The sequence below is a fragment of the Bombus bifarius genome, unplaced genomic scaffold, assembly GCF_011952205.1.
Source record: "Bombus bifarius isolate JDL3187 unplaced genomic scaffold, Bbif_JDL3187 scf7180000008521, whole genome shotgun sequence".
NCBI classification, from domain to species: Eukaryota; Metazoa; Arthropoda; class Insecta; order Hymenoptera; family Apidae; genus Bombus; species Bombus bifarius.
Window position 1 is genome coordinate 7 of NW_022884705.1, and position 21,198 is coordinate 21,204.

General features: G+C 40.3%; 1 protein-coding gene across 1 annotated transcript; it reads left to right on the forward strand.

The window, feature by feature from the left end:
- Nucleotides 1–9,107: 9,107 nt before the first annotated feature.
- Nucleotides 9,108–11,511, forward strand: LOC117213203 (putative fatty acyl-CoA reductase CG5065). Its single transcript, XM_033458559.1, has 7 exons — nt 9,108–9,381; nt 9,470–9,786; nt 9,886–10,133; nt 10,365–10,548; nt 10,823–11,008; nt 11,102–11,356; nt 11,428–11,511. The coding sequence occupies exons 1-7, from the start codon at nt 9,124–9,126 to the stop codon at nt 11,504–11,506; spliced, it is 1,527 nt and encodes a 508-aa protein (XP_033314450.1). The 5' UTR covers nt 9,108–9,123; the 3' UTR covers nt 11,507–11,511.
- The last annotated feature ends 9,687 nt before the right edge of the window (nt 11,512–21,198 follow it).

Below are 21,198 nucleotides of genomic sequence, written 5' to 3' on the forward strand. Positions count from 1 at the left end.
ACACGTTTGAGTTATAGCAAGCATATCCATCCTCCCGTTGACCGTGGATTCGTTATCGAACCTAAGACCACTATCACTAGTGTCGCGAGGGCCTAATCGCCGCTGTTGATTGTCGAATCGGTAGTGTTCATACCCGTTGTATCAGGCCGTATCTTCGTTATAACACGACCCTGGCAAACTCCAAGGGAGGTCTAGCAAATGCCCACAACTTTATTATCGACGCTCCTCTGACATATTCGGTTATTTTAGTGTGTTCTGGTTACATCAGATCACCCAGATATTTGTATAATAATTTTACTATGAATAATATTATGTGTTGTGTACTGACTATGTGAACGTTACTTGCTTCCCTTTCAATCAAAGATAATATAAATGCAAACAAAATAAGTTCGAGTATCCAAAAATTAGAAAGAAAGAATGCATGAAAGGATAGACCTTAGTAATCGCCTAGGTCTTTGTTAACATTTGGGCCTTTAAGGTGCTGGTGTGGCATTGCACTCCTCACGCCCACCTGTGCCAAATGCCAATTCCTCGTCCAAGTCGGTGGGCCTGGTAAACACTGACTTGGTAATGGGTAACGGAGTAATATTGGATATTTCAGGAAGGCAATGCGAGAGTAAGAGTCCACCTTTCCCGAGTAAAGGAAGGGGGGCGTCTTCGCGGGTTAATAACCCCTCGAGATCTGCGTCAGCCGCTGCTCGTTCTTTCTCTTTTCTCTAATCTGAACTGACTCCCACTTCGAACCGATCAGATTGGGTGCAGAAATGGGGATTCGATGGCAGTACGGGAATGTGATCCCGATGAGTCCGAGTCAAAAATACCGTACTCCGTGGGTCATGTCGTTGACCATGGTTGGAGTGGCGGCACTCTATCACCAATAGTTGATATCTGAATTTTAACATGTACATGTAGAAAGAACTGATGCGATCGAAAAACCATGTTCAACGATTAGATGCAATCAACGAGTCAGCCGAGGGTCGGTGTGTAGAATTTGCCAGTATCATAAAATTGGAGATCCTTTTACCAGGATTAAATAAATGTTAAAAAAATTTCGGACGATATTACATCTATATTTGTTACTGAATGTGTTATGAATACGATATGTAAATTCGAGTATTGTATGAATCCTATATTCCCACAGCAATTCGAAAGTGTTCTATACGATACGATAAATTCGCAGAAATTGTGCAAAAAGCAGATACGTAGGACTGTACATGTTGTACATCCAAGAAACGTGAAATGAGAACTCTTTCGAAGAACGCTTCCAGACAGATCGCGAACTGCTAACTTCAGCTATTAACTTAAAGTCTAAGTTTTATCGTTTATAAATTTTATACTATTCGCGTATAGAATTTCAAAAATAAAAAGAATTATTTTATATAAATTTCTTTTATTTCTTTCTAAATGCCTTTTATTTCTTCTCTACGATTTCTTAAAAAGAAGATAAGTTAAATATGTAAATATCAATGTTCTTTTTTTCACACTAGTAAAATATAAAAAATTAGAATAATTTTGTTGTAGTAAATTCCTTCCTCTTGCTCTTCTACCATTTTTTTTTTTTTTTTTTTCGAAAGGAATCAAATACACGAAGGAACAGGACAGGTCAAGTTACGTAAAATATATAACGTGTAAAAGATGTTACAACGTGTTAACTATGCTAAAATATTCAAAATTCTCGTCACATTTCTTTCCTTGCTCTTGTCCACGCATGGCCATCCTTATTCCTGCATCTTTTTATAAGGTGTTGCATCGTTTCATCCGTTCGTCCCAACAATCTAGTAACAATCTAGTACCACACAGGTTCTTCTCCTTTAATTTTATCCAAAAGTTATTGATTCTTTCTATATTACCGCATCTGAATCCCGCTGTCACCACTTCATCCTTTCTTCTACATTCCTCTTTCGACACTGTGCTCTGCTTCCCTCCCTTAATCCCTTGTACTTTTCGTTTCTTTTATTATTCTTTTATATGGTGTCTGTCTTTGCCCTGCCCTGTGCACCGGTACTAGGGCTTAATTCTCTCCCGTTTATGTCCTCTTCTGCATAATATCGTTCACTTTCCTCTTTCCATTTTCACCTTTTCTCTTGCCTGCATTTGGGAATTATATTATTTGCATCGCTTGACTTTCATTTTTCTTAGTACCTTACGTCTCTTCTGCCCGCTGCGATTCTTAACTTGTCCACTTTATTTTCTTCCATCACTACGTGCGAGGACGTGTTAAAATCTTTCCTTAAGACCCTATTTACGTTTTTCGTGTATAATTTTTCTAACTCTTCCGACTCATCCCATTCCCATATTTCTGTTACGTGAAGCTTTTCACCAATTGCCGAAAATCATTATTTTTTTTTACTGGCTATTTTTATACATCTTCCCCCTATTCCCCATGTCTGTTTCATGGCTATCACGGCCTTCTTTGCCATCTCACTCAAGTGCCTTTCTTGGGTCTCTGAATTTTTTCTTTTTTTTTTATTTTTTGGCAGAATGTATTCTAAATACTTAAATTCTTCTACTTTTTCCTCTAGTTTTACTCCATCGCCCTAATTTCCTTCTCTTCTTTTCCTTTTGCTTCTTTTTTTCGTGACTATCAATACTTCTGATTTTTTCGCGTTTAACATTAAATCTTTTCCTTTTTCGAAAGTCGCTGTAAGGTCGGTGAGAACGTCTACAGCTTTTCCTCTCTCTTCTTAATTTCTCTACTTATCACATAATTCAGGACAAAAATATTCTTCCGCGTCAAGAGTCTGCTTGCATCTCTGGCATAATTTTCTTCTGTCCCAGTTTCGTATTTCATCTTTTTTCAAGAGCCATCGCATATATCTTGTATGCCTTACTTAGTGATGTTATCACTGCGTAATTCTTTGTACTGTCTCCGTTTCCTGGTTCAAATGTAGGGCGAATAATACCTTCTTTTCATCATTCTAGTAATCCCTCATTCATCAACTCTGTAATTCCTGTTAGTGCTTTTCTACCACCATGCAACTATACCTCATATACTGCATATTTATCACATTTGATGTGTCATCTGTTCCTATCACCTTTCCTTTCTTTAATTTATTTGTCTGGCTTCTTACTTCCTATTCATTTATGGTATCTCCTTGCTACCTGTTCCCTCTTATTCCTGCATTCCCTTATTTCTGCCTGCTTCGTTCTTCTTCCACTAGTAGTTTCATAAAATTTTTCTGCTAGTCAGTGGAAAATAAGTACAAATCCAGAACAGTGCTTTCTCTCTTTCCTTGTTTCCATTTTCTGTTTGCCACTACTTCTCCAAACCTACTTTTATTCTCTTAATCTTTGTTACTCTTTTCAGTGTCGCCTCTTTTATGTTCGTATTATTTCTTCCATCATTTCGCTTGTTTCCTCGTTTTCGAAGTGTAGTCTATCCCTTCTGGTATTCATACCTTTTCATTTTTACACTGCTCTTCACTTTGAATATTCGAGCTGGTTGTATTACTTTTCTCCACCCTCATCGGTAAGTGGTCTGATTCTATTATATCCTTAGTTCTGATGCTTCTAACTTGGTGTTTTATCATTGGCTGTATTATTATATAATCGGTTACTCAACTGTCCTTCTTGCCGATCCCCTTGTAATCCCCTACATCGTTTTCTTCCATATTCCCATACAGAATTTCTCATTCGAGCAGTTTCGTTTTTTCTGTACCATTTATTTTACAAGTTGGCTTCGCTCTTTCCTCGCTTCGTAACTAACCACCCTTTCTTGTCCTTGCGTTGAAATCCTCAGAAGTCGTTATCTACGACTTCTCCTTCCACAGGCGAAGATGAAGGAGAACAGGCGGCCACCCCAGGCGTTCGAAATTTACATTTTCTTACCCGAAATGATCCGCAAGGTCATTAGAAGGGAAATGTACGCCTTTGAAACCCGCGAGAAGCTGGATGTCGTTGATAAGAAGTCAGTTGTGCCCGAGCAATCGAGCTATACGGTCGTGTGAATCAGTGCTTCCGTAAGTGCGACAAGTGGAAAAACAAAGTGACGTGTAATAGAACCAATCGCTAAATAATGGAAAACATGCAAAAAATACCACCAATAAAAATTCTAAATAAAGGCGAAACATATTTTATAAACAGAGCTGCAGATAAAACAAACACAACTAAACCAACAAGCGAAGTTCAGGATTGTTCAGTTATAAATAAAATAGAAATGGAAATTACACAAAATAATGGCGAAAAGAATAATATCAACAATGATCTACCACATCAGAACGAAAGCTGGAAGACTGTAACTCCCAGCAAAAGACGAAAAATAACTTCAAATACAAATGCTGGGGGGGCTATAGAAACAAAAAGGCAACAATAGCTACAGGAAATTCCTCCAAAAAACTCCTTCAGCTCTCTGCCAGAAGAGATGGATTCAGACCCAGCTGAAAAACCAATAACACACATTCCTAAACCACCACCAATCTACAATAATAAACCCCCTCATTGATCTGCTAAACAGCACGGCAGGAAAAGAAAATTACACCATTAAACAACTTAAATTGGATCAGGTAAAAGTACAAACTAATACCCCAGAAATTTTTAGGAAAGTGACAAGAAGCACTAAAAGAAAAAGACGCTGGGTATCATACTTACCAACTCAAAACTGATAAAAGCTACGAAGCAATAATCAGAGGATTACACCCAAAGACAAGTAACATATGCGAGGAATTAGCCAAAATCGGACATCAGGTAAGAACAATAAATAATATAACCAGATTTGATACTAAACAACCATTACCGCTATTTTTAATTGAACTTAAACCTAAAAATAATAACAAGGAAATTTTCGAAATTAAAAAAGTTCTAAACACAATAATTACAGTCGAGCCACCCAGACACAAAAAAGACATACCGCAATGCATACGGTGTCAGCAATATGGACACACAAAAAATTACTGCGACAGAAACCCGGTGTGTGTTAAATGCGCAAGAAAGCACCTAACAATGAACTACCCACACGCGGGAAAAATAAACGACGTAAAATGCTACAATATAATATTTCTAATATTTCTGGAAGGATACCAGCAGAACCAAAGTAAGTAATCACGTACCAAAACTCCGTGCTACTCAAACTACTCAAAATTCAGTTATCAAGACTTCGGTTATTCAGTTCAGTTATTCAGTTCAGTAAGAGTCACTCGGCTAAAAATTTGTTAAGGGTTGAGCCATTCAGTCTGTAAGAGTTAGTCAAGTTGAGTACAGTAATGGTCGACAGTTAATATGAAGTTCAGAAGATCAGTACTCTTTGCGAACCTGTGAATTGTTTTACTATAATCTTTGAGTAAGGAAGTCAGGAAGTAAAACGAAGCATTAAAAATAAAACCAATCGTCAACGATTAATATAGTTAATCATCTAACAACTACACTATCTTCGTACGATAGTTCAAGGGTGCGATCGACAACACATATAAGCAAGGTGAGAAGCTAAACATTGTAACACTTTTTTTGCGATTTCGGTCTTGCACCACATTTACTAGAGTAATATTATTTATTGACTATTATTGCCAACAATCAAGATGATATTGAGAATTACTATATTTTCCAAGAAAACTTTAATCCTCTCCGTGCTATTACTCTTGCATATAACGGCGAAGCTGATTTTGAAATTTTATTTATCAATTCTATTGATACGTTAGTTAATGGTAGCTATACGGTTATATTAACGAATCAAAACATCAAGGATACAGCACTTTAGAATCTAAAAATAGTGTTGTGTTGAATTGGACACAACAAATTTCCAAATTTATTCTACTCAGTTGTCGTAAACATATCAGGAACACGACATATTGATATATTCAAAATATATTTTTCGGTATTTACTTCTAGATCGCTTTTTTCTTCTTTAAGAAAAAATTGTATTTTGTCCTGCCTACCGTGGGATATAAAATATACCTCGCATGGTTGATGTAGTTCCCGCGGAGCGTATATTTCACTTTCATAAACGCGAAAGCTTTGGGAGATGAATTAATTAATAGAATCCTTAACGTATATCATTATCCAGTTTCAGTAGTAGGGTGAGTTTATTAATAGTATGAGAATCTAGCGGAGCGACACATCGAATATCGTTACAGTACTGTGAAAGACGTGTCGGTATCTACTATCGCCAAGTCGCATTTTTGTTCGATCATTGGTAAACAATACGCAGTGGAAATAGTATCAGGTAACAGACGATTCCTTATTATTTCGTATTCAATTGTGTCTTTCATTATCATCAATATCATATATGTCAAAAATATCATTTGGGTCTTTAATTATAGTTTAAATGAAGTTTTTGAATACTCAAATATTTTGTATTTTACATTTTACACAGTAAAACTGGATCATTATTGTGATTTTTCAATAATTTACAACCAGTTAATAGAGGTAATCGGAACATTCGCCTTTACGAGATAGTTGCACGAGATATCGGATAATTTTTGTCAAAAATTGAGTTTAGGAACTGATTTTCGTAAGTTATTGTTAGGACCTGCTTGGACTCTCGATCTTGGATATATTTTATGCATTTTACATTTTAAATAATAAGATCCCTTGTTTTTAGTAAACAAACTGAAGTATACATACGTAATATTAATTACATTTAAAAGAAACTATGAAATGGTAGTAGAGAGAGTATGTATTTACGCAATTATTTTATTAAATTTTAGTAAAATGCCCTACATGGTGATAAAATATATTTCTCTTGTTATATTAATCACATTCTTTATAATTATACTTTTTAATTATTTATCAATATAAACATTGTTTCATAGACATTCGTGAGTTAAAAGGGCTTAATTACTTCTATAATATGTATAAATGTAATATCGTGATATAGTATATTTATAAGGAGTGGACAATAGAGATGTTAATCAGACAGAAAAAGACGATTGTTGTTCAACCTGAACTATTCACACCAAACGTACAGAAAACAGCGCAACTAAATAACTAGATAGCGACTCGACTTTTACCAAAACGCAGTCAACACTCTCTCGGCAACGCCACTCGCAAACTCTGTCTCCGCTCAACTCGCACTCCGCTCCTCGACTCGCACTCTCTGTTTCTCGACTGACTCTCTGGCCGTTGTCGCATTCTGTTGTCTTTTCCTAGGCACACGTGTTCTGCAGACGCTCGTAGCCAGGTTCACGTAGGTCTTTTCTACGAAACTATGCACTTGGAAAGACCGATGACATATTGATGGACCCGACGGCGCCTAGGCTCTCGCGACATTGTTCATGGTTCGCCCGATATCTCTTGGGCCTTTCGTCCACGATACTACATAAATGTATCAAATCTCTATATCACAAAAACTTGTGCTATAACAGGCTTGATATTGTAAAGATCAAGCAGAACACAAATTACAAAACTAAATGACGTAGAACATAATGCAACATAACATGCATAAGCATGATAATATAAAAACATATTACACATACATACAAAACAATATAGATATATATATATGCACAATGACAGACATAATACATAACAATATATACATTCATACGTATATAATAAAATTACAGGATATATGAATATTATAATAAAAATATAGATATAATATATGACATATAACATGTAAAAATGTTGTGTACTGGTTGATTTCATTGACCGCTGTTCTCATATACATTATCACATTCATCAGTTTCCTGTGACAATAAAATTTCAACCAGGTAATCTGAAATACAGTAGAGCCTCCGGTATCAAAACTAACAGGGCGACAAAACTATTCGGATATTGGAACAATCATGTTCATATGAAATTTCATTTATTCAAATAAAGATCAAGATTAATTGACAGTTCCCTTAAGTATTTATGGAATCTACATCTTCTTGGCTGTTAAGTCACATAATTCCTTCAACATAATTAACTGCAAAGAGCTACGGGCATCATACGCATACGCGCGGTTCATCATGACAAGGTACTTCGTTACCATTTCTTTTGCCGTTTCACAGAGAAACCAGTTCATTGTATCAGTACTTCTGACGTCTGCTGTTGTGGTTTCTACCAACACTATGTATATTTGTTAATTCTATTGCACTTACACCACTTTCGAGTTTTTGATTTGTTCTGTTTCAATAGCTAGAGTACTATTAGTTTCATACTACAGTTTCATAATCAGAATTCACTGAACCGAATAAGGGAAAGAATATATTAGAACACATTGTATATGAACGCTAATAAAATATATATGCAGTACATATTTCAAACAGAAGAGGTATCCGCTATTAGGAAATGTTATGTTCAGATAATAGATAGATCCGGTATCGGGATAATCGGATAATGGATGCTCGAAAAAATTGGGAGGGGGGGGTCTACTTATTCAGGGTGTTTCGTTACAGAATCTTCATGCTAAAATGAAATGAAAATGGAGAATAAAATAATTACGCTTTGTTTTTTACACGAACGCGACGTTTTCTAAGAAAAATCATCGATTATATATTATACCTGTCTACTCACTGAAATCTGCAACGACATATCGGAAATTTGCCTCCTTGTCTCCATAAATAATTAATGAATGAAGAGAAAATAGAAAATATGTCAATACAGTTTTCACATACGTACGCGTTCACGAGTGATGACAGAAAAAAACACATACACATTAAGTGAATACTCGAGGAGCTACTAAATGTGGGCTAACACTGTCTCGCATGAAACACACGCATTTTCCACACAAATCACTGATCACGGTATATTACAATACTCACAAGCATACACATGAAATAAAAAATAAAGACGTCAAATGAAGCTACATAAGGATTGTTTAAACTTAGACTCGAAATATTAATTGAAATATCGTTTTATGGAGTAGTGTGCAATAATACAAATTAATGTACAGCCACATGAGAAATTATATTTACTGCGTCGCATAGCTCTTTCAACTTTTCTCTTTATTTGATGAACGACTTCCCCACATAGAAATATATTTGTACATTACACTGGAAGCATCGTTGACTTAACGCAATTATTTGATTCATGCATAAGGAAAACCATAATTGTTGAATTACGTAGATTTCTTTAGAAGGTAATATATAACAAGATCTCAACTATAACTAATATGGTGTATTATTTACAAAACGTTTCCACTTACTGTTTGTCGGGAATGCCAATCTATGGTAAATATTGGAACTGAAAGTGTAAAGATCCTGAGACATGGATACAATCAATAAAGAAACGAATGAAAATGAAACCAATGAAGAAACCAATGAAGGATTGAATAAGACGAATTCGCTCGAGGAATTCTATGCTGGTAGTGGGATCCTTGTGACTGGAGCAACCGGATTCGTGGGAATAGGTCTACTGGAAAAACTGATGCGCGTGTGTCCAGGCATCGCTGCCATTTTTATACTAATCCGCCCAAAAACTAACGAAACGATAGAACAACGATTTAAAAAGATCATAGATGATCCCGTTCGTATATAATACTTGTTTCCTTCAATGTTTAAGCCTGTCAGGAGCCAAATTGATTGACTGTCATTTCTGGAATTCTCGTTTTCAGATATACGATAACATTAAAGCGAAACATCCCTCAGTTTTGAGCAAAGTTTACCCCGTCAAAGGAGACGTGAGTCTGCCAGATTTAGGTCTTTCGCGAGAAGATAGAAATCTGTTGTTAGAGAAAGTAAACATAGTGTTTCACTCCGCGGCCACTGTAAGATTCAACGAACCGTTACACGTGGCTGTTAATGTGAATACAAAAGGCACCGCCCGTGTCATCGAGCTTTGGAGCGAACTAAAGCATCCGATCAGCTTCGTCCACGTCAGCACAGCTTTTAGTAATGCGAATCTACATGAGATTGAGGAAAAAGTTTATACGTAAGAATAAGTTATATGAAAACGTTGTTCCACGGTTTACGAATATTATATTTGTAATTATAGCTCGAAGAATATGTTCACTTATTATTAATTTTGCAGCACGAGTTTGAAAGCTTCAGAGGTGATCGATATGTGTGACAAATTCGACGAAAGGTCGATTAATGAAATAGAAAATAGGATTTTAAAAACATATCCAAACACATACACATTCAGTAAGAATTTAGCAGAGCAGGTTGTAGCAAGCAAGTGCAAAGATCTGCCAGTTGCAATAGTGAGGCCAAGCATAGTTGGTGCATCTTTGGAAGAACCATGTCCTGGTTGGATACACAATATTTCTGCATCAACAGGTACTTCCATAGATATTCTTCAATAGTAACTGTTCAATACTCGTCACATTTCGGAAAAGTGGAGTTAATCTGTTGTTAATCTAAAATGAATGGATTTCCACCAGATCATCATTATTATAGTTCAAGTTTGTTGTTGTTCACAATTATGAGAATTCATTCCAATCTATTTAGTGCTACATTTCTGATAACCGAAACTCACAAATAATTTCTAAACCAATTTAATGTTACCAGGTATTTTTCTGCTAATCAGTAAAGGATGTGCAACAGCAATACTGGCTAGGAAAGATGCAAAATTGGATGTAGTGCCTATCGATTTCGTAGTTGACACGATAATATGTACTGCATGGCATGTCACGCTACAACGTGGTCACGAAGTTAAAGTTTACAACTGCACGAGTAACGCTAACCCTTATAAGTAAAATTTATTACGAATCTTTTTCAACTCATGTAATTCGATTGTTACAGTATTCCAAAAAAATCAATTTACTTAACTAGTGTAGACAATTCGCAAACAAACGTAGAAAACAAAAATTCACTTTTGCTCTCAATACTTCAATTTAGAAAAGTAGTGATACAAAATAATATTTATATCAATTCCATAATATTTCCCGAGGTACTCGGATGATAATAAACTTTGCATTAAGTATAATTCCAACAAATATACAAATATAATTATTTCAATTCGCAAGATGGGGTCAGATGAAAGATACCATGGTGAAATGCAGCATAGAGACGCCACTGAACGACACGCTATGGTACCCAGGTTGCCCAATGATAGCTAATAGATATATTTACAATGTTCGGAGTGTAATTCCGTATGTTTTGCTTGCATTCGTCATTGATATCTTTTTAAGACTCCGATGTAGTAAACCAATGTGAGTATTCTCGCGATCCTCGAACAACGATGACAATTTTTCTGGGATAATCTCTGTCTTCATCTATAATAATAATTAAAAATGATATTTCAGAATGATGAAACTTCTCAAAAATGGTCATAAGCTGTTCACATCGGTAACATATTTCACCACGCACGAATGGACTTTCCAAAGAGATAACTGTTCCGACTTAGCGAGGAAAGTAAAAATGTTGAACGACAGCGGTATGGTCAAACTAGATTTACGGGATATGGATTGGGAGAAGTATGTTGCAATTTACCTGATGGGAATTAGGAAATTTATTCTAAAACAAGAGTTTAAGTCAATAGCCCGACAACGGTTAGCAAGGTGCGTATAAAAATATCTTAGTATAAAAAAATAGGAACTAATATAAATACATATAATTTCGGTTATTTCAGGTTATACTGGATACATCAGGTCACCAAAATATCCGGTATAATAATTTTACTATGGATAATATTATATTTTGTGTACTGACTATATAAACGTTACATTTTCTCTTTTAACAAAGAACAATATAAATACAATTTTATGAAGAAGGGACTCATAATCCGGTTCATTTTGTCCTTTCACTCGTCTCATTTCTAAATAAATTTATATTTTGTTGAGAAAAGTTAAGTTACCATGACCGCTAGTAACTACAAGCTAACGACGCTCATTTGTCATAGAAGTCGACCACGTGTTAATTGACTAAGTGTATCCTGTGTGTTAAGACGTGATGTACGAGATGGAGAAATATAGAGAGAAAAATCGAATCTGTGTTTAATCGATTAATTATCAACCCGAAACCTACAACAGTTGTTAACAGTTGTAGGTAACCTGTTAGGTTATGGGCCCACGGCAGTAAGCTGCGATAATAAGGAGAACTATTTTTGAGTTTTTGCGTATTCTGAGACTATCCCAGAAGAGACCACGCCATGATCGACCAGGAGGGAATGGGACATGGAGGGATGTGGACAAGGATATGAACCCGATCCTGAGAAAGGGCAATTATGAATATTGGAACACAATGACGGAAGCCTCGTTAGTTTTCCTGGGCTGCTGGGATGCAGTAGAACCAGGATTTATGGCAGCAGAAAGGTTGAGACCAGACTGCATGAAAATGGACAACAAAGCACGTGCGTACATTCTCCGGTATGTTCGCCCCGAGGTCCACGTCAATGGACATCGTTCTATGCATGCGGGAACTGGGAATTATCGAGAAAACCCCAGCATGGATATCTCCACGTACTGCGGAAGGATGCAGGACCTGTGCGATAAGTTGTCCAGTGTAGGTATAAAAATTGAGGACCATGTTATGGCATGCTTTCTTTTGGCAGACCTCGTGGAGGATCCAAATTACGCGACGTACATGAGAGCAACAAGGATCAATATGGATCTAACCGCGAGGGTCGTGAATCCGATCTTCTACTCGAAGAAAGAAAGATCGATGCGGCTGCGGACTCGGCTAAGAATAACAGCGCAATGGCGGCCTGGAAACAATGGAGGCCCAAGCCTCAACAGAACAAAGATGGCGCGAGGCCAAAGCATAGAGACCCAAAGGACCAGAAGTGCTACAAATATGGAAAACGGGGCCGCATTTCGTACCAGTTCCAAGAAGGAAAGGGAGATAAGGAGGAGCAAAACCAAAGAGAGTGTGGCGGCACGGGCCACGGAACTTTTCAACGGCTCCGGATGCAAAGCGCGACGCCGCCAAAGCGCAACACCGACGTGCCCAATGTACCATCGATATCTTCACACTCTTTCCGCCGAATTCTCGGAAGAGCATACATTTGCCAGCACTGGCGGCACATCTAATGAATGCACGCTAGTGGGGGATATCGATGGGCTACGAAGGGAAGAATCTGCGCGATCCGAAACAAAATGGCAGTCAGTCTGTCTTACGCCATTAAATGTGTAACTCCTCGGTACTATTTGCATAGCAACGCGTCGAATGATCTCTCGGTGTCTATCGTTATTTGTTAGTTGTTACCAGTTGTCTGTTAAGTGTAATTGTTAATTGTTAATTGTTAACTCTGATTGTTGATTAGTTCTAAATACACTATTGTTCGTTAAAAACACCAAGAGTAGTTCCTTACGCACCTATCACCATACCACCTCAAACTGGTGACTACCGACGTGATTTAACGTGATATTTAGTGAAAGAGGTGACCGTGATAGTGCTATCGTTTTTAACCACCGATTTTGAGTGCACCGCGACGATGGAAAATAATACACAGGGAACCATAGCCAGCCAGGTGATCAGCATGTCTCCACTGCTGCCCACGAACACGGCGGCATGGTTTGCCCTTCTGGAGAGACAATTCGAGGCAGCGCGAATTACGGAAGACACCATTAAGTACGTGACGCTGGCAAAATGCCTCAACGATCAACAGCTCCAGGACGTCGAAGACCTGATGACGAACCCTCCAGACATCGGACGCTACGAGAAATTAAAACATGCCCTCATTCGCAAATTATCCGATACGGACGCGACCCGGATAAAGAAGTTGGTGGAAAGCGAGGAGATGGGAGATAGAAAGCCATCCCAGTTTTATCAGCATTTAAAAAAACTCTCCAGCCCCTCCACGCCCGATGATTTTACCCTCACGCTGTGAAGGAACCGATTACCCGCCCGCATCGGGCGTATCCTCGCGGCAGTCGACGATTCGGACCCAGAAAGGTTATTGCGGCAGGCGGACCTGATCGCTGAAGAATTCACGGAGGATTTTCAGCGCACCGCCCGAGTAACGGCAGTAATGGACCCACCAGCGCAAAACGCTGGAGTATACGAACCAATGGCCGCCGCAATCAACGTGTTGAGCGAGCGAATATCACAGTTGCAGGCACAGATGAACGCGTTGAGCATCATTAATCATCGTCGACCACGATCACGATCACGCTCGCGTTCGCGATACCACCGACGCTCGCGCTCGCGAGATCGGCCACGGCAAGACTGTCTGTGTTTCTATCTTGCAAAGTTCGGAGAACGCGCGAGGAGCTGTCGTTTCCCATGCACGTGGAAGTCGGGAAACGAGACCAGCCGTCCGTAGACGCGGCAGACGACGACGGCCTGAGATCCTGCCGCATCTTCGTTACGGACAAGGGAACGAAGATCTCTTTCCTTTTAGACACCGGCGCCGACATCAGCGTATACCCCCGCAGTAAAATCCATAGGCACGTCAAGAAAATCGCGTACGAACTATTCGCGGCCAACGGGACGCGCATCACAACGTATGGTACCACTGCGATTGGCCTTAACCTGTCCCTAAGACGAGCCTTCAAGTGGAACTTCGTAATTGCTGACGTTCAAACGCCTATCATAGGCGTAGATTTTTTAAGCCATTATGGGTTGCTCGTGGACCCGCGAAACAAACCACTCCTCGACACGACAACCCAATTATCATCAAGGGGATATGCTGCCACGACGGAAGAAATATCCATCAAAACCGTAATCGGCGAATCGGTCTACCATCGACTTTTGGCGGAGTTTCCGGATCTAACTCGTCCACCGGCCTTCGGACGAGAGAAAATCCGACACAGTGTGGTACACCACATTGAAACCACACCCGGGCCACCCGTCTACAGTAAACCTCGACGTCTCGCACCGGATCGTCTCAAGCAAGTCAAGGCGGATTTTGCAGCAATGATCGAGCAAGGAGTGATGCGGCCATCGAAGAGTCCATGGGCATCACCCCTGCATGTCGTCCCAAAGAAGGACGGAAGTCTACGACCATGCGGCGACTATCGTGCGTTGAACGCTCGCACCATACCCGACAGGTACTCCCCACCACATATCGAAGATTTCGCGCAACATCTGTACGGTAAGCGTGTCTACTCAAAAATCGACCTTGTCCGCGCTTACCACCAAATCCCGATCGCACCAGAAGACGTTAAGAAAACCGCGATCACGACACCTTTCGGACTTTTCGAAGCAACCAACATGATGTTTGGGCTTCGAAACGCCGCGCAAACGTGTCAAAGATTCGTTGACGAAATTACCCGTGGTCTAGACTTCGTGTTCGCTTACATAGACGATTTCTTAATCGCATCCGAAACCGAAGAACAGCATCGCGAACACCTTCGGATTTTGTTTGAACGCTTAAACGAGTATGGCGTAGTCATCAACCCAGTAAAGTGCGAATTCGGTGTGAACGAAATCACATTCTTGGGACACACCGTAAACGCCGACGGGATAAAGCCGCTAGCCGAACGCGTCGACGCTATTGTAGAAGTACCGCTCCCCGGGACCGTTAAAGCACTACGCAGGTACCTCGGTATGATTAATTTCTACCGACGTTTCATACCGGGGGCCGCAAAAATTTTTCAACCCCTAAACGACCTATTAAAAGGAGGAAAAAAGGGCAACGCGCCCATCAAATGGACAGAGCAATCCGAAGCTAGCTACCGCGAGTCGAAACGCGCCCTCGGTAACGCCACGATGTTAGCGCATCCGATACCTGGCGCACCTGTTAGCCTCGCGGTAGACGCATCCGACTATGCAATAGGAGCGGTCCTCCAGCAACGCGTCAACGACTCTTGGCAGCCGTTAGGTTTTCTTACCAAACCGTTGAACTCCGCGCAGCGAAAGTACAGCGCGTACGACCGCGAATTACTCGCTATGTACACTGCGGTAAAGCGATTTCGATACGCCATAGAAGGGAGAAATTTTATAATTTTCACCGATCATAAACCCCTTACATATGCGTTCAACCAAGATCCTGATAAGTGTTCGCCGCGACAATTCCGGCAACTAGATTACATCGGACAATTCACCACCGACATAAGATATATCAAGGGGTTAGACAATAACGTTGCCGACGCTCTGTCACGCATCGAAGCGATAGGAAAGTCTGTGGACCATCGAGCTCTCGCCGCCGCGCAAGAAGCCGACAAAGAACTAAGCAACATCGTCAACTCCGGTACATCCGCGCTACGGTTAAAGAAAATACGTTTCCCCGATCACGACGTAGAAATATATTGCGACGTATCGGGTGACTTTGTACGACCGTACGTACCGAAATCCTTGCGGCGCGACGTATTTAATTCGCTCCATGGACTTTCCCATCCAGGGATACGTGCCACTCAAAACCTGGTGACGACGCGTTTCGTCTGGCCGTCCATAAATAAGGACTCCCGAAATTGGACACGACAATGTATCCCGTGTCAACAATGTAAAGTCACCAGGCACGTATCCTCACCCGTCGGAACATTCGGAGAATTAGCGGGCCGTTTCAAACACTTACACATAGACATTATCGTGATGCCATATTCAAAAGGCTACCGATATTGTCTAACGTGTATCGACCGTTTTTCGCGTTGGCCCGAAGCCATTCCCATCGCCGACATGGAGGCGGCAACCGTCGCTCGGCTCTCCTTTCCACGTGGATATCTCGTTTCGGTGTGCCTTTAAAAATAACGACCGATCAAGGACGCCAGTTCGAGTCGAACCTATTTAACGAACTATGCCGGTTGCTCGGCATCAGACATTTGCGCACGACAGCCTATCACCCCGCATCCAACGGGATGGTAGAGCGCCTGCACCAACAACTAAAAGCAGCAATCAAATGCCACGATACGAGCAACTGGGTGGATATCTTGCCGATAGTTCTATTCGGCATACGAACAGCTATTAAAGAGGACCTAAACGCGACGGCAGCCGAAATGGTTTATGGCACCGGCATGCGATTGCCGGCAGAATTTTTTATACCGACTAAACAACAGGCCAATTCGGAATTCGTAAGTCGCCTCAAAGACCGAATAGGAAAAATCAGGCCTCATCCAATTACGCGACACGGCGAAAAGAGAACCTTCGTGTTCCGCGACCTCGAAACATCGCCTTATGTATTTCTGCGTCGCGACGCCATCGGAGACCCCTTACAACCACCCTATGACGGGCCGTATCAGGTCATAGAGCGAGGAAAAGAGACCTTCACTATTAAAATAAATAATAAAAACGTAATAGTGTCCATAGACCGATTGAAACCCGCATTTCTATTTATCGATAATATTGAACACCATAGCACGGAAAAGCGCAATGTAACAATACCGCCTGGTGCCCGCAACGAACAAAGCGAAGGGGACTCAAGAGTTCATCACACCACACGCGCGGGCAGGAGAGTTCGATTTCCTGATTGGTTTCAGGCGGGTCTCGGATAGGCGTTAGGAGCCGGCGAACGTGCACCCTTGCCTGTAACATTTATATATTTTTCATTTATATAGCGTTATCACTGGTAAGGGGGTACTGTGGCGGCACGGGCCACGGAACTTTTCAACGGCTCCGGATGCAAAGCGCGACGCCGCCAAAGCGCAACACCGACGTGCCCAATGTACCATCGATATCTTCACACTCTTTCCGCCGAATTCTCGGCAGAGCATACACGTGCCAGCACTGGCGGCACATCTAATGAATGCACGCTAGTGGGGGATATCGATGGGCTACGAAGGGAAGAATCTGCGCGATCCGAAGCAAAAGCAGAGTCAGTCTGTCTTGCGCCATTAAATGTGTAACTCCTCGGTACTATTTGCATAGCAACGCGTCGAATGATCTCTCGGTGTCTATCGTTATTTGTTAGTTGTTACCAGTTGTCTGTTAAGTATAATTGTTAATTGTTAATTGTTAACTCTGATTGTTGATTAGTTCTAAATAAACTATTGTTCGTTAAAAACACCAAGAGTAGTTCCTTACGCACCTATCACCATACCACCTCAAGAGAAAAGGAGACAAGAAGAAGACAGCAAAAAGGAGAGAGAATCAGAAGACAAATCGAGGTCCAAGGATCTTTTCTCTACGTTAGCCATCAGCCTCAGCCATCAGCCATCGTCCATCAGCCTCATGGAAAGAGATAGGATCAGTTACCTTGACTCGGGTGCCTCGAATCACATGACTCCGGACGGGCATCGGTTCGTGGACTTCGCGCCTGCAATCAGACAGGTAAGGATTGGTAAGGGATATCTGGAGGTTAAGAGAAAGGGAGCGATCGTTGTGAAGATGACTGAGGCCTGTGGCGGTTGGACCCTATCCTTGTCGGACGCTCTATGGGTGCCTGAATTACATGTGAATCCAATCTCGATCAGGCAACTGGCAATGAAGGGTGTCGCCACAGTGTGTACGAGGAATGCGGCTGTTGGAACACATGATGATGGGGAAGTTATATTCAACTCAAGGGTAGGAGACAATGTGTACTACCTAGAGATAATACCATCTGAAAGGGACATAGCAAACGTCTCCGTGGAGAACGATCAGGAGGTGCCTGGGAAATATGACGAAGACATTGAGGTCATTGAGGCAAAGGCATACATAAGTATTGTATCGTGGCACGACAGATTAGGTCACCTGCATGGAAATTCAATGAGAAAAATCCCTGTAAGCAGCGTGAAGGAGAACTCGATGAAATATGAGAAACTATGTGGAGTCTGCGTGAATAAAAAAATGACAAGGAAAAATAAATAGTGAATAATTTGGTAATCTCTGTTTAATTCTTACTACTGTAGCGGCACGTGACTCAACGGAAGATTTGAAACGGGCGAAACTCGTGCCTTGGAATACCAACGTTGTTTTGTTTTGGTTTGCTACTTTCAAAGATAAACGAACTTCGGACAAAAAAATATCGGCGTTATTTGTAATCGTCAAGCGGAATTACATTTGAACTTTTTACAATACCACCGTCGATACAAATACACGAATGTGCTCTCTAGGTCAATCATTATAGCGAATCATTATAGCGAGTCATACAGTCGAATAGCGTAGAGCTGAACAGTAGCATTGAGCGAGCGACGATTACGACCGGCATACACTTTCCGTACTTGTACTGAAATTGATTTTAATATACATTGACTATTACAATTTTATCACTCGACTCTTTAATAAACCGACATGTATTATAATCCACCTCACTACTTTTTACAATTTTCTAAAATGTTTGTAATTTGTAGTTGCAAACTTTTGTAATTCTTCCTATTCCAATATATCTACATACTGTGTATGTTTTTATATATAACTTTTATATACAGGGTGGATGGTAACTGGTGGTACAAGCGGTAAGGGAATGATTCTACGCGAAAAAAGAAGTCGAAAATATAGAATAAAAATTTTTTCTTTTTTAATCTTTCTTTTTTTAATTTTTCTATCGAGACAACGATCTACAGTGAAATCCGTTATAACGAGACGTGGTAAAGTGCACGCGTACCGAGCGAAAATTCAAAGTCGATTTTCTCGAAAACAAAGCCTCAAACGAAAAGTTTTTATTCTATATTTTCGACTTCTTTTTTCGCGTAGAATCGCCCCCTTTCCGCTTGTACCATCAGTTACCAACCACCCTGTATATTATTTCATATAATAAATCGTAAATAATATAGGTGAAGAGTGGTGGTTAGGGAACCTGTCTGCCGCCGCTCGTTGTTCGTGTTTCCGAGTGCTGTCTGATCTTTGGAGTTCAGCGAATACTTTGAAAACTAACTTTCCCTTATACAAGACCTCTCTCCAGATTTACGTTCCTCCCCCTCATCAATGTCCTTGCTAGTTTTTGTTACATAATGGCGGATAACTGAGATAGACGAATGTATTCTATACACTTTTCTTTATAAGATATTTCGTCAGAAATACATGGTTGTACACATCTGTTTCAATTATCTTTTAATCAATCGTAAACTTCAGATATAATAACCTTTACCCGTTTTCAACCAATTGCGTATTTTGAATATATATCTGCGAGCGCAGACCCTGTCTTTACAAAACGTGCTATCGTAGGTATCATGAACCATATAACATATTCATAATCACATACATCCAACTGTTGTAATCTTGGAATTTGTGAGACAAGATTCGCCTTCTCCTCTCTGATGATTCACATCGAAATACCCAGCATCTTTTCTAACCATTTCTTTTATTTCGTTCCTCTAGTTGAAATTTGGCCAGTTGGTTGAAACATAGATGTCAACGGAAATTTGGCTTCCTGTATGGAACGTCTCCGAAATGCCAGTTCATGATGATACTTCGTGAGCCACACGTACAGATGTCTGCTTTTCGCGTCGAGGTTCAACCATGGAAACGGCGATTCCAAGATATATAACGACTTTTCATTATCTCTGAGGATAATTAGCTCTTTCATGACGTGGTCTTCCTTCTGCTTGCATCTTTAGACCTCAACGATAGCTACCTGCACTGTTTCCTTCTTTGTTCATTGTGTCTTTTTGTCCCTACGAAAGATTCTTCATGACAGCCGTCAAAGAATGTTGAAGTGAGTCTTACTACTAGGAAATCTCTACAATTTCTCAAGTGTTTAGCTTTTGGCACAACGACTCTCTTTACAGTGGTTTCTTTGGTCTTTATAACAGTTGTTACAACCGTTCATGGAGAGACGCGATCGCGAAGAAGACGCTTCAGCGAGAGGCATAAATTCACGCTACGATTCTGATAATCGACACCGCGAATCAGTCGTTCCCCTGTTTCGATTACGATAACAGAGGTAGTTCAAATGATTGCAACACTAAATTAACAGGGTTAATATAATCATCTATTTTTAACAATATTTAAAATTATAAGAAACACGTTATAAATGATTTAAAGATGATACAATTAGTTTATTATTAGAATTCGTCTAGACTTTATGATATTCCTCGACATATTCGTTTCAATAAGCGACTTTGATTTTATTCGTCTGAACCTCTCGATGCATTACGTTTGAATCCTCAAATGATACTGATTGCCCCTTCGATTTTTTCTTTGTCTTCTCTGGGCGACGACCCCACTACGCTCGGGTCACGCCACCGTTCGCGCCTATGATCACGTATGTCACCTTCTTTGTGTAGATGAAATGAAGGACCGAAGGCGAATCGATGTTTCTAGAACTCGCTGCTTGATGACAACTATGCGCTTGTCGCTACATTGTGTATATTTCGCCCTCCCTATAAAACGATCTGTCTGCGACACTGTAGTACCACGAGCGGTGGTTAGGAATACGGCCTATAGTAAGTCTCAAGGCATAACACCTCATGTAGTTGTCTTGCCACAGAAGATTAACATAGTTACGGCGCACAAAATGCAATAAACAAACTCTGGACAAGGCAATAACGCTGCTACGTGAAATCACCAAACGGCGACAGGTTTAAACCTTCCGCAACCTCCCCTCGACCAGTATAAATAGACGACCATGTTCTCCATGAGTTAGTCGTGCAAATGAATATCAGTA